The sequence below is a fragment of the Dryobates pubescens genome, chromosome 33 (genome assembly GCF_014839835.1).
Source record: "Dryobates pubescens isolate bDryPub1 chromosome 33, bDryPub1.pri, whole genome shotgun sequence".
NCBI classification, from domain to species: domain Eukaryota; kingdom Metazoa; phylum Chordata; class Aves; order Piciformes; family Picidae; genus Dryobates; species Dryobates pubescens.
In genome coordinates, this window is record NC_071644.1 from 2,908,008 (window position 1) to 2,922,549 (window position 14,542).

The 14,542-nt window shown below is 53.6% G+C and overlaps 1 protein-coding gene across 1 annotated transcript in view; it reads right to left on the reverse strand.

Annotated features, from left to right (window-relative positions):
• UBR4 (ubiquitin protein ligase E3 component n-recognin 4) overlaps positions 1-14,542 on the reverse strand; it is a 152,848-nt gene that overhangs the window by 46,674 nt on the left and 91,632 nt on the right. Inside the window, exons 71-80 of the mRNA XM_054175753.1 lie at positions 14,165-14,250; positions 12,464-12,551; positions 12,137-12,330; positions 10,365-10,604; positions 6,859-6,997; positions 5,369-5,494; positions 4,354-4,482; positions 2,676-3,019; positions 1,038-1,128; positions 561-645 (exon numbers count right to left, since the gene is read on the reverse strand). Of these exons, the coding sequence (XP_054031728.1) occupies positions 561-645; positions 1,038-1,128; positions 2,676-3,019; positions 4,354-4,482; positions 5,369-5,494; positions 6,859-6,997; positions 10,365-10,604; positions 12,137-12,330; positions 12,464-12,551; positions 14,165-14,250 (1,522 nt within the window). The remainder of the gene's footprint in view (positions 1-560; positions 646-1,037; positions 1,129-2,675; positions 3,020-4,353; positions 4,483-5,368; positions 5,495-6,858; positions 6,998-10,364; positions 10,605-12,136; positions 12,331-12,463; positions 12,552-14,164; positions 14,251-14,542) is intronic.

Below are 14,542 nucleotides of genomic sequence, written 5' to 3' on the forward strand. Positions count from 1 at the left end.
ATGGAGGAGGGCCAGAGGGGGCCATAAAGATGATCAGAGGCTTGGAGAACCTCTCCTATGGGGACAGGCTGGCAAAACTGGGGCTGTTCAGCCTGGAGAAGGCTCCAGGGAGACCTTAGAGCTGCACTTCTGGAGGGGACCTACAGGCAGGCTGGGGAGGGACTGTTCAGGGCAAGGGGCAGTGGTTTGAAACTGGAGCAGGGGAGATTTAGGGCAGGAGGAAGTTCTGCACAATGAGGGTGGTGAGACACTGGAATAGATGTGGTTGAGGCCCTGTCCCTGGAGACATTCAGGACCAGCCCTGATGTGGCTCTGGGCAGCCTGCTGTAGCTGGAGGTGTCCCTGCTGCCTGCAGGGGGGTTGGACAAGATGACCTTTGAAGGTCCCTTCCAACCTGATGCAATCTGTGAAATGCACCACTCCAAGCCAAAGCTACCTGCTGCTAACTCCACTTCAAGTCCCCCTCACAAGCTGAGTCAAGATCAGTTCCCTCTGCATGAGACCTGACTGAAGTGCATGGAGCTGGGGGCAAAGCATTTTGAACTCGAGTCAGAACTCACCACAGCGCAGCCTGAGCTCCCAGCAGCTGTCTTCCTTGGAGATGGAATCTGTCAGCAGCAGCATTTCATACTGGAGGCTGCTGGCCTGTAACACACAGACATTTTCAAAGGCTTCAGAAGCCTTGGGGATGGCAGCAGGGCCTTTTGTTGTATTTTTTCCCCTCCTGACCTTGAAGAACACAGGCTGAATACACACCAGTCCAAGCCAATCGGATCCCATCTCCATTTGAGGGGACTGGAAATGCACTGGAAGAGAGGCTGCAAAGCAACAGCCAAGAGAGGCAGAAGTGCCTGAGGCAACTTAGGCAGTGACCTCACCACACCACTCTGTGCTTGACTCTGATGTTTATCTGCTGCATTACACCTGCCAGATTACCAATGGCCCATGACAACAGAGAAGAGGCAAGGAGGAGGATACACCAAGAGGAGCTGCAGAGGAGCAGAAAAAAGGAAGAGAAGAACACTGGAGTCTCTCACCAGGTCTGGATTTGCCCAGTGGCCCTTCAGAGCTGCAGACACCTTCCCAATGATCAAGTCATTCATTTGCTGTGTGGCCTCTGGATTGTCCCTGATTGCAGAAGGAGAAAAGAGAACTCTGTTATTCATAGATGCACAGAATGGTGAAGGGACTTGGAGGCTCACCCAGTCCCAACCCCCCTGCCATGGGCAGGGACCTTCAAGACCATCCACTTCCAATCCCCCTGCCATGGGCAGGGACACCTCCCACCAGCCCAGGCTGCTCAAGGCCTCATCCAAACTGACCTTGAACACCCCCAGGGAGAAGGCATCCACAACTTCCCTGTTCCAGAGTCTCACCACCCTCATCCAACCTGGCCTTCACCACCTCCCTGGGCAACCTGTTCATTGTCTCCCCACCCTCACTGGAAAGAATCTCTTCCTCATCTCCAGTCTAAACCTCCCCTCCTCAAGCTTCAATCCATTCCCCCTTGTTGTATCACTACAAGCCCTTGGAAGAAGTCCCTTCTGGCTTCCTTGTAGCCCCTTTCAGGCACTGGAAGGAAGGTTGTGGCTGTAATGTGGTTTCCTTCATTGCAAAGATGAGCTCAGTGGATTTACCTGCAGGAGGTTTGGTCTGGGGGAAAAAAACCAGCAGAAACCAGCCCCCAGGATGGGTGACTGAGCAGGTGTGAGCAGAGCTGGTGTGCTCACCCCCACTGGAAAGAATTTCTTCCTTATCTCCAGTCTAAACCTCCCCTCCTCAAGCTTCATAGACTCATAGAGCCAACAAGGTTGGAAAAGACCTCAGAGCTCAGCAAGTCCAACCTGTCACCCAAGACCTCCTGACTACTAAACCATGGCATCAAGTGCCACATTCAGTCCCCTCTTAGCCCAACACTGCCACATCTGCTCTTAAACCATGTGCCTCAGCTCCACATCTTTTAAACCTCTGCAGGGATGATGACCCAGCCACTCCCCTGGGCAGGCTCTTCCAGGGCTTGATAGCCCTTTTGGGGGGAGGAAAAAAATGGTTCCTCATGTCCAAACCTCTGAGGTCTCTTCCAGCCTTGGTGATACTGTGATGCCTCCTGACAGCTAAACTGTGGCTCCAAGTGCCACATCCAGTCCCCTCTTGAACACCTCCAGGGATGGGGACTCCACCACCTCCCTGGGCAGCACATTCCAAATGCCAACAACTCCCTCTGGGAAGAACTTTCTCCTCAATCCCTCCTTCAGTCCCTTCCCTCTTCTCCTATCACTTCAAGCCCTATGATACTATGGCTGTCCAGGGAGGTGGTTGGGGTGGTGTCCCTGGAGATGTTTAAGCTCAGGCTGGAGGAGGCTCTGGGCAGCCTGATCTAGTGTGGGGTGTCCCTGCCCATGGCAGGGGGGTTGGAACTGGATGATCCTTGTGGTCCCTTCCAACCCTGACTGATACTATGATAAAAGTCCCTTCCTGGCTTCATCCCTTCCTGGCTTCATCCCTTCCTGGCTTCATCCCTTCCTGGCTTCGTCCCTCCCAGGCGCTGGGAGGCCGCTCCAGGTTCAGATGTTTCTGAGCAACTTCAGACATCCCTCTGAGGGTTATTAAAGAACAAGACAGAAAGGCTGGCGGTGCAGAGGCCCCTGGGAGGGTGCCAGGGCTGCAGAGCTGACCTGGTCAGAAGGCACATGAGCTGCCGGACCTCCTCCCGCATGCTGGCCGCGCCCCGCCGCAGGTTGTAGTCAAAGAGCTCTCGGATGAGGCCCTGGGACACCAGGATGTGCCTGATGGCAGAGTTGGTGGCCAGGGCTCGCAGCAAGGTGATGCAGTGCTCAGTGACAGCTGAGGCACAGCCATAGCATTTAGTGGATGAGGTGTGGCCACAGCCCAGCACAGACAAGGCACGATACTGGCTGGCGGTGAAGGTAGGCTGGACGGTGGTGCGGGAGGACTTGGTGGCTGCCTCTCTCTGCTGGAGGTCGTACTCCAGGAGCTCCTTCCGAGAGGCAAACACTTTCTGGAAAGACAGGAAAGGGGCAATGAAAGCTCAAGAGATTCACAGAATGGCTTGGGTTGGAAAGGACCTTAAAGCTCAGCCAGTTCCAACCCCGCTGCCATGGGCAGGGACCCCTCCCACCAGCCCAGCTCAAGGCCTCATCCAGCCTGGCCTTGAACACCTCCAGGGAGGAGGCAGCCACAGCCTCCCTGGGCAGCCTGTTCAGTGCCTCTCCACCCTCACTGGAAAGAATCTCTTCCTCATCTCCACTCTCAATCTCCCCATCTCAACTTCAATCCATTCCCTCTCATTCTAGCAATCCCAGCTCTTGTCAAAGGTCCCTCCCCAGCTCTCCTGGAGCCCTGTTCAGATACTGGAAGGCTGCTCTAAGGTCTCCCCAGAGAGCCTTCTGAGCAGTCCCTCCCCAGCCCTCCTGTAGGTCCCCTTCAGATATTGAAATGCTGCCCTAAGGTCTCTCCCCTCCCCTCTCCTCTCTCCTCTCCTCTCTCCTCCCCTCTCCTCATCTCTCCTCTCCCCTCCCCTCTCCTCATCTCTCCTCTCTCCTCCCTTCTCCTCTCCCCTCCCCTCTCCTCATCTCTCCTCTCCCCTCCCTTCTCCTCTCCCCTCCCCTCTCATCTCTCCTCTCCCCTCCCTTCTCCTCTCCCCTCCCCTCTCCTCATCTCTCCTCTCCCCTCCCTTCTCCTCTCCCCTCCCCTCTCATCTCTCCTCTCCCCTCCTCTCCTCCCCTCTCCTCTCTTCTCCCCTCTCCCCTCTCCTCTCGTCTCTCCCCTCCTCTCGTCTCTCCTCTCCTCCCCTTCCCTTCCCCTCCCCTCCCCTCTCCCCTTCTCTGAACAGCCCCAAGTCTCCCAGCCAGTCCCCATAGGGGAGGTCCTCCACCCTCTGCTCATCTTTATGGCCTCTCTGGAGCCCTTGCAGCAGTTCCACATCCTTCCTGTGCTGGGGGCACCCAGCAAGCCGTGGAACTGTGAGGCAGCACAGAACTGCTGCTCCCCTTCTCAGCTTGTTTTTTCCACTGTGTATTATCTGCTGCAGTATTTTCAACTTGAAATCCTTCATCCAATGGGAAATCCATCAGGAATGATCAGCCCCAACTCCCAGTTCTCTGCCCTGGTTGGCCTGCTGCCTACATTCCATGCAGTGTCACCCTGGAGCAGCAATGGTAAGCACAGCCTTTAGGGATTTCTCCTCTTGTTACTCCCCTGCAGACAGCAGCTGATCTCCTCCTAGCAGTGGCATCATGGAAGGCAGAATGCCTACACCTCACTTGCTGGTTCTGCTGCCCACTGCCTCTCAAACACATCACTGAAATCCAAAAGCAAAGCCCATCATCATACCTGGATGATTTTGGAAAGCTCATCAAAAGAGTTCTTGCAGTCTCCACAGTACTCCTGGGCTAACTGGAGAATGTATCTATTCACACTGGCTGAGGTAGAACTGATCCCTCCACCACTACCAGATTCATCCTGGGACAGAGGGGAAAACAAAAAGCAATTCTGTGTGGAGGGCACAGACAAACTGATGAGTGCAGAACAGCATCTGGAGCAAGCATCAGAGAATCACAGAACCATTTTGGTTGGAAAAGACCTTTAAGGTCTTCCAGTCCAACCATTCTCTAGCTCTACCAAGGCTGGGGCTAAAAGCCATGGCCCTCAGCTCCATATCTCTGAAGCTTTGCCCCCTCCAGATGGGGATACAAACCACTTCCCTGGTCAAGCCTGTTCCAGGGTTTCAGAACCAACTCAACAACCTTTCCAAAGCCTCAGAAGCAAGAGGTCTCCTCCTTCCCACACCTTAGGTTAGCAGATTTAGGCAGAACTTTGGGCAACATCCACCTGGAAGTGTAAAGCCCCAAGGGGAACTCCCTCAGCTGTCTTCTCATGGCCATACTCTGCCTTTAGCTACCCACAGGACTGTCTTCCACTGTGAGATAATCTCACAGAATCACCAAGGTTGGAAGAGACCTCAAAGCTCACCAAGTCCAACCTGTCCCCACAGACCTCATGGCTAAACCATGGCACCAGGTGCCACATCCAATCCCCTCTCAGAGCATGAAGATCCAAGCTTCAGCATGGTCCCATCTGAGCCCATCCAATTGGGAACCATGCCCAAAGCTCTCCCAGGAGCCATCTGGATCTCTATTTGCTCTGGGTGGTACAAGGCCCAGTGTCTCCCCAGCCTGGGGCTCTGTGCAGGATCAGAGAATGGTTTGGGTTGGAAAGGATCTTCAAGATCATCTACTTCCAACCTCCCTGCCATGGGCAGGGACACCTCCCACTAGCCCAGGCTGCTCCAAGCCCCATCCAACCTGGCCTTGAACACCTCCCAGGGAGTGGAATCCACCCTTGCTACCTGTGGCTTCTCAGGAGCTGCCTCATTCACTTTACACAGGAGGTTTTCCAGCTGTGGTCGGTGTCCCATGAGCTGGTGGTACACTCTGTCAGCCTTGTCCAGGAGGGTGTTGATGTTTGTTACTGCCTGAGAAGAGCAAAGGAAAGGAAATCCTCAGTTTCTGTCCAGACAAGAGTTTTCATCCTGCACCTCCCAACCTGCAGGTCTTCAGCAAAGCACTCAGTTGTGTGTTTGGAAGAATTACTTACCTGGTGGAGCAAGACAGTGAGTGACAGTCACTGAGAGACCTTCAGTGAGCCCTGCTTGTCACTTACTCCTATGAGGATGGAACTCTCATGTCATAGAATTGTTTTGGTTGGAAAAGACCTTTAAGATCATTGAGTCCAACCATTCTCTAACTGTACCAAGCCTGGTGCTAAACCATGCCTCACTGTGACTTTGAAACACTCCTGACCCCTGGCCAAGAGCTTCAGAGACTCAAAGACTGCATCAGGTCAGAAGGGAACCTTCAGAGGTCATCTTGCCCAACCCTCCAGCAGGGACACCTCCAATGAGATCAGGTTGTCCAGGGGGACATCAAGTCTGAATGTCTCCAGGGACAGGGCCTCAACCACCTCCCTGGGCAACCTGTCCCAGTGTCTCACCACCCTCACTGTGCAGAACTTCCTCCTGATGTCCAACCTAAATCTGCCCTGCTCCAGTTTCAAACCACTGCCCCTTGTCCTATCCCCACAGCCCCTTCTCAGCAGTCCCTCCCCAGCCTGCCTGGAGCTCCCCTTCAGATATTGCAATGCAGCTCTGAGCTCTCCCTGGAGCCTTCTCTTCTCCAGGCTGAACAGCCCCAACTCCCTCAGCCTGTCCCCATAGCAGAGGTTCTCCAGCCCTCTGCTCATCTTTGTGACTTCCTCTGGACTCACTGCATCAGAAAATAATATAATAGAATGAGAATGAGAACAGAATAGAATAGAGCAGAATAGAGTAGAGTAGAGTAGAGTAGAGTAGAGTAGAGTAGAATAAGAATAAGAATAGAAGAATAGAATAGAATGAGAACAGAATGAGAATAGAATAGAATTAACCAGGTTGGAAAAGACCTCAGACATCATCAAGTCCAACCTCTCACCCAACACCACCTGATCAACTAAACCATGGCACCAAGCACCCCATCCAGTCTCTTCCTAAGCACCTCCAGTGATGGTTACTCCACCACCTCCCTGGGCAGCACATCCCAATGGCCAATCTCTCTTGCTGAGAACAACTTCTTCCTCACCTCCATCCTAAACCTCCCCTGGCACAGCTGGAGACTGTGTCCTCTTGTTCTGGTGCTGCTTGCCTGGGAGATGAGACCAACCCCCACCTGGCTACAACCTCCCTTCAGGTCTCTCTTGTGTTGGGGGTGGTTCCCTAGCAGACACAGGCCTGCAGGTGAGGTCTGAGCAGGGCAGAGCAGAGTGGCTGCAGCACTTGGTGGCTGCAGCTGCCGTGGGCCTCACCTTCTTGCGATCCTCCTCGTTCTCGATGGGGTCCACGGCGCAGCAGGGCTTGGCGTAGAGCATGAAGTCGAAGCGAGCGTACTTGCAGAAGCCACAGGCATTGCACAGGAAAGGATCCTTCTCATCATAATTGATGGACCTGCAGGGCAAGCCAGAGAGGTCAAAGGGTGCAGCTGAGCTTCAGGAGGGCGACTGAGGTCGTGTGCAGGTCAGGGACCTCTTCGGACATCTAAGCTACTGCTCTGCTCCTCCGAGCTGCACACTGCTGTGTCCTCTAGGAACAGAGGCAATCAAAGCACTCTGGTAATTAGTACTGGAAGCAGGTCAGTCACAGAATCACAGAAACATTCAGGGTCACCAAGCCCAACCCAGAACCCTACTCTACAAGGGTCACCCCCAAACCATAGCCCAAACCACCTTGAAACACAACCAAACCACCTTGAAACACAGCCAGGCCTGGGGACTCCACCACCTCCCTGGGCAGCACATTCCAGTCCCTGACCACTCTTTTTCCTGCTGTCCAGTCTAAACCTACCCAGTGGCAGCTTGAAGCTGTTCCCTCTTGTTCCATCACTAATTACCTGGGAGAAGAGACCAGCACCACCCTCTCCACAAGGTCCTTCCAGGTAGTTGTAGACAGCAATGAGGTCTCCCCTCAGCCTCCTCTATTTCACACTAACCAGTCCTGCTCAGAACTCTCAGCTGTGTCCCCTTCTCTGCTGAGCTTCCCCACCTGTGAAGTCTTGATTCAAACCATGACACAAGGATTCATGGAATGCTTTGGATTGGAAGGGACCTTAAAGATCATCCAGTGCCATGGGCAGGGACACCTCCCACCAGCCCAGGTTGCTCAAGGCCTCATCCAACCTGGCCCTGAACACCTCCACAACCTCCTTGGGCAACCTGTTCCAGTGTCTCCCCACCCTCACTCTCAAGAATTTCTTCCTCATCTCCAGTCTCAATCTCTCCTCTTCCACTTCAAAGCCATTGTCTCTGATCCTGGCACTCCCACCCCTTGCTAAAAGTCTTCCCCAGCTCTCCTGCAGTCCCTTCAGGTACTGGAAAGCTGCTCTAAGGTCTCCCTGAAGTCTTGTCCAGGCTGAACAGCCCCAACTCCCTCAGCCTGTCCCCACAACAGAGGTGCTCCAGGCCTCTGCTATTTTTGGTGGCCTCTCTGGACCCACACCTTGTGTTGGGGGGCAGGAATGACCTGAGAATCAAAACTGAACCAGGCAACCACAATAAAATCCTCACAAGACCTGGTGCCACAGCCTTGGCTTGGAAAGAGATGGGAATTTGTTCCTAACAAGTCTACTTAGAAGCACAGCAATTCCCAGCAGAGCCTCAGAGCAGGGCACTGTGCCCTTTACAAGCAGAGAGAGAAAAGGAAACCATTTAGGTTTGCTAAGGTCCAGGCTTTGAATAGCTCTCACTCCTTCCCCAGTTGCAGTGGGACCAGCTACAGCATACTTATTACCCTGCTGCAGAGTGGAGGAGCAGGAGACAAACATTCCTAGCCCCCCTCATTTAAAAGGGGAGGTGGAAGCCTTTCAGTGCATCAGCTGTCCTCTGATCTGTGGCAAGAATCTGCTAAGCATCTGAAATCCCAAAGGGATTAGAGAGGAACAGGGGACAAGAAGGGGAGAAAAGATAGCAGATAAGGAGAGCCAGCTCACAAAGCAGCAGGATTTGGAAAGCTTGTAGTGCAAGGCTGAATGGCACACAGTAAATTACACCCTGAGCCCTGCTCTGAATGAGGAGAGCACAACAAAAGCTCTCAACAGACAAACAGGCACTGTCCAGCCAGCAGGCTGAGGGCTGTGGGGAAAGCAACCCCTCCCACCCCCCCCCCCCCCCTCCAACTCTGCCATCCCAGAACTGAACTCCAGCCTCATGCCCTCCAGCAGGCAGCCCAAAAGCAAACTCCCCCCTGGGAACTGGCTCCTTCTGAAACTTCAGAGGGCTTGCTCTGAAACTTCAGTGTTGTGGCATCAGGTTCCCTTTGTGAGGCTGCATTAACTGTAAATCCCTGTAAGCCTGTTTTATACTTCCTGCCTAATTTGATTGTGTGCTGGCATTAACCAGAGTCAGGGATTTTCAAGAGCAGGCTTGTTTTGGTGAGCATCCAACACAGGCAACAGCACCAGGGCTCTGTAAACCCTCACTGCTGGCTCTGTGGGGAGCAACCATAATATTGTTTGGGTTGGAAAGCAGCTCATGTGTGCCCAACCATCCACCCAACACCACCACCATGGCCATCAAGCCATGGCCCCAAGTGCCATATCTTCAACACCTCCAGGCATGGGGACTCCACCACCTCCCTGGGCAGCCTGTGCCAATGCCTGACCACTCCTGCAGTACAGAAATGGTTCCTTATGGCCAACCTAAACCTCCCTTGGTTCAATTTCAGGCCATTTCCTCTCCTTCTGTCACCTGATGCTAGGGAGAAGAGACCAACCCTACCTCATCCACCTCAGGGAGCTGTAGAGAGCCAGAAGGTCTTCCCTCAGCCTCCTCTTCTCCAGACTCAACACCCCCAGTTCTCTCAGCTGCTCTTCCCCAGCCCTGTTCTCCAGACCCTTCCCCAGCTCTGTTGCCCTTCTCTGGACCTGCTCCAACCCCTCAGTGTCTGCAGGGACAACTCTGATCTCTTCATGTTGACCTGAAGACTTTTCTTCCCCCTCACTTGAGCTGGGAGGCTGCAGGTGATTTGAACAGACCCCTGAGCAGTGTTTTGGGGCTGCTGGAGAGTGGCTCACTGAGACTTGCCACTTCCTTCATAGTTCTGTGGCTCTTTCTGTGCTGGTTTGAAATGGCAGGGAGCAGGCACAGAATTAACCAGGCTGGAAATGACCTTGGAGATCATCCAGTCCAACCTATCACCCAACATCATCTGATCAACTAAACCATGGCACCAAGGGCCTCAGCCAGGCTCTTCCTAAACACCTCCAGGGATGGGGACTCCACCACCTCCCTGGGCAGCACATTCCAACGGCCAATGTCTCTGGCTGGGAAGAATTTCTTCCTCACCTCCAGCCTAAACCTCCCCTGGCACAGCTTGAGACTGTGGCCTCTTGTTCTGCTGCTGGATGCCTGCCTGGGAGAAGAGCCCAACCCCCACCTGGCTCCAACCTCCCTTCAGGGAGTTGGAGAGAGCAAGAAGGTCTCCCCTGAGCCTCCTCTTCTGCAGGCTAAGCAACCCCAGCTCCCTCAGCCTCTCCTCCCAGGGCTGTGCTGCAGACCCCTCCCCATCTTTGTTGCCCTTCTCTGGACACCTTCCAGCACCTCAACATCTTTCCTATGCTGAGGGGAAGAGCTTGGTGACAACTGTGCCAAGCCACTTGGCACCGCTGTCAGCGGCAGGGCCACCGAGACCATCAGAGGGTTGGAGCATCTCTCCTGTGAGGCCAGGCTGAAAGAGCTGGGCTTGGCCAGCTGCAGAGGAGAAGGCTCAAGGTCCTTTTTGGAGTGAGGGCCCCCTAAGTGAGCAGTGGGGGGTGCCATACCTGCACTTGTGGCACTGGTAGACGTTCTCCCCGCAGTTGCCACAGACGCCGGGGTTGGCCGGGACGGAGGCGCTGCAGCGAGGGCACTGCAGGGTCTCGGTGGAGGCTTGGTAGTTCTCATAGAAATCTGCAAACTCAATCATCAGGTTGGAGGCCACTATGGGCAGGGGCAGGTCAATCTTCACCTCTGTCTGGCCTGGGGTCAGCTGGACTTTCTTAGCTTTGTGCCAACGAGCTGGCCTGGGGGAGAAGAGGAAGAGAAAGGCAAGGAAGCAGGGTGGGTTTGCAGCAGGGAGAAACCCTCCCTGCCCACGCAGGAAGAGAGCCCAAGCCCCACTGTCTCAGCTCCAAATCCACTTTGAATGGGATGAATGGAGAGCAGGCCTGGGCTTGGTTGACATGCTATGTAGCCAGAAATACACTCTAAGCCTTTATCCTCTTCATAGGAGAGAGAGAGAGAGACTGTGGGGGATTAAAGAGCTGTGGATGCCTCATGGAGGACGAGGGGGGGAAAAAAAACCAACCCCAACTTTAATTCCACAGACATTTCCCTAGGGATTTTCACCTCCATTTTTTTTTCTTCCTTTCCATTTTCCAGTGGTGAGGACATTTGCATGAAAACAGGATATTTATTTCTGAGGATCTCATCTGCCCCCACTGCTCAGCCTCCACCTGAAGTCAAGAATCCTCTCTTTGTGACGCCATAATCCCCTCCACGGCAGCCACTTGTGATGTCACAGAGGATTAAGGCTTCAAACAAGCAAGAAGCAGGCAGGCACAGATTAATCCCTAAGCCAAAGAGGTCTGATTCTGGGGAGAACATCTCAAGGAGTAAGAGGGGGGGAAAGCATTTAAGAGGACTGGCTCCAGACTGAGCCATTTTCCACAGGTAGAGCAGAAGCCATTAGTGAGGCCATAGAACCAATAAGGTTGGAGAAGACCTCAGGGATCAGCAAGTCCAACCTGCCACCCAGTACCTCCTGACTACTAAACCATGGCACCAAGTGCCACAGCCAATCCCTTCTTGAACACCTCCAGGGATGGGGACTCCACCACCTCCCTGGGGCAGCCCATTCCAATGGCCAACAGCTCTCTCTCCATCCAACTCCTAATGCTAACTCTGCCACGATGGCTTCAAACAAGCCATGGGAACACTTCCCTGCATTTCTGGACATGCTGCAAGGTCCAAATCCCTTCCCAGATCCAAATCTCCAGGGAGGTGCTTTGGTATTGACAGTGGTTTCCACACAATTGAGTCAGGTGCTTAAAAGCTGAGCCTGCCCAAAGTTGGCACACACAGGTTTCACAGGAGGGTTTCAAGACCCAGGTGAAGCTTGGATCTTAATTCAACCATTTCCTGGAGGAGATTTAGAACACCCTTGATAGTGTGGGCTGGCAGCAATGAGGGAAAGTGAACTGAAGTGAGAAGCCAAACACCTCAGCAGAAACCACACTGTGAAATTCACAGAACCACTGAATTGGTTTGGGTGGCACAGACCTTTAAGCTCACCCAGTCCAACCATTCTCTAACTCTACCATGGCCCTCAGCACCACATCTCTGTGGCTCTGAAACCCCTCCAGGGATGGAGATTCAACCCCCACACACACAGGGAGCCTGTGCCAGCCCTTGAGAACCCTTTCAGGGCAGAAGGTTCTTCTAATATCCAACCTAAACCTCCTCTGGTGCAACCTGAGGCCCTTTCCTCTTGTCCTGTCCCCTTGCTCCTGGGGAGGTTTGCACACACAAGCCCCCACCCCATGGCCATGCTTACTTGTTTTTCAGCTCCACTATGGCTTGCACTGTCCTGTTGTTGTAGTAAAGGTTGATGGTTCTGACCATTTTGGTTCGTTTCAGGTCTCCTATCTTCACTGTCACCTTGCTGATGGTGTGGCTGCCAATGAGCTTCACCACTTGCTGGGTGGTGGTGTACCGTGTGTCCACTTTAATGGAGGAGAGCTTGATGTACTGAGGGCAAAAGGACACAGCTCCTAGGTAAGGGCATCCCCAGAGCTCAGCAGCACACTGCTGCAAAACCAGCTGCTGGAACCAGCTGGCATCCCTAGGAACTGCAAAGGGTGGAAGGGCAGCGGTGACTTACACAGAAGGGCACCTCTGGGTTGTTGCAGACCAGGCAAGGATCACTCTCTAGGTAATAGCCATCAAATTCCACCAGTCCAGACAATGTGCTGCAATCACACAGAGTATTGTGTGGGTTGGAAAAGGCCTCTAAGATCATCCAGTCCAACCATCAGCCCAACCCCACCATGGCCACCAAACCACGGCCCCAAGTGACATGGCCACAGGTTTCTTGAACACCTCCAGGGCTGGGGACTCCACCACCTCCCTGGGCAGCCTGTGCCAATGCCAGACCACTCTTGCAGGCATGAAATTGTTCCTAATCTCCAACCTAAACCTCCCCTGGCACAAGTTCAGGCCATTTCCTCTCTTTCTACCTGATACTAGGAAGAAGAGACCAACCCCCACCTCACTCCAAACCTCCTTTCAGGGAGCTGTAGAGAGCAGTGAGGTCTCCCCTCAGCCTCCTCTTCTCCAGGCTCAACAACCCTTAGCTGCTGCTCACCAGATCTGCTCTCCAGACCCTTCCCCAGCCTTGCTGCCCTCAATGGATGAAGGAAGGACACTAACATATCAAGCTTGGCATTCCCTGTTCATTCTGTTCTCCAGACCCTTCCCCAGCTCTGCTCTCCAGACCCTTCCCCAGCCCTGCTGCCCTCAATGGAAGAGGGAAGGACACTGACATATCAAGCTGGGCATTCCCTGTTCATTCTGTTCTCCAGACCCTTCCCCAGCTCTGCTCTCCAGACCCTTCCCCAGCCTTGCTGCCCTCAATGGATGAGGGAAGGACACTGACATATCAAGCTGGGCATTCCCTGTTCATTTGTTCTCCAGACCCTTCCCCAGCCCTGCTGCCCTCAATGGAAGAGGGAAGGACACTGACACATCAAGCTGGGCATTCCTTGTTCATTCTGTTCTCCAGACCCTTCCCCAGCCCTGCTGCCCTCAATGGATGAAGGAAGGACACTGACATATCAAGCTGGGCATTCCTTGTTCATTCTGTTCTCCAGACCCTTCCCCAGCTCTGCTCTCCAGACCCTTCCCCAGCCTTGCTGCCCTTAAAGGATGAGGGAAGGACACTGACATATCAAGCAGGGCATTCCCTGTTCATTTGTTCTCCAGACCCTTCCCCAGCCCTGCTGCCCTCAATGGAAGAGGGAAGGACACTGACACATCAAGCTGGGCATTCCCTGTTCATTTGTTCTCCAGACCCTTCCCCAGCCTTGCTGCCCTCAATGGATGAAGGAAGGACACTAACATATCAAGCTGGGCATTCCCTGTTCATTTGTTCTCCAGACCCTTCCCCAGCCTTGCTGCCCTTAAAGGATGAGGGAAGGACACTGACACATCAAGCAGGGCATTCCCTGTTCATTTGTTCTCCAGACCCTTCCCCAGCCCTGCTGCCCTCAATGGAAGAGGGAAGGACACTGACACATCAAGCTGGGCATTCCCTGTTCATTCTCCAAGTCTCCATTCTCTACCTGGTTCTGGTATTTTCTAACAGGTATCCAGAATGAAAGCCAAAAAAGCTAAAGCCCAACTCCAGCTGAGTGCCCTGCTCCTGGGAAGGCAGGAAGGAATCCTGCTCTCCTGCCCAGAGCCAGCTGCAGCAAGCACAGGCTCTCAGCAGAGGTCCTTCCTCCACCATCATTTTATTGGAAGGATTGTGGCTGGCAGCTGCAAAGCTCTTCAGTGAAACAGATCCAAGCCAGGAGTAACTCACTTGTAAATGTTGGAGTTGGGGTGGTTGGTGAGAATGTGGTTCTGGGTCCTGAGGATCTCCACAGCCTTCTGGGAGTACTCCTTCAACTGAAAGACAATGAGGATGACATTTGCCTTCTCAAGGTTCCTCCATCCTGTGGCATCCCAAGCCCCCCAGAAGTTAGCCACAGGAATGTGGGTGGGTAAATCATTCCCCAGGAATGTTAAGAGCCCCCCGGGCGAGGCCTTTAGCACAGTAACAGTGCTCTTGGGCAGCCAATGCCTGCCAGGATCTGTGAGGCATTCCCAACCCTTTAAACACACACACACACACACACACAGATTGAGGTCATGGAATCACAGAATCAACCAGCTTGGAAAAGGCCTCAGAGCTCAGCAA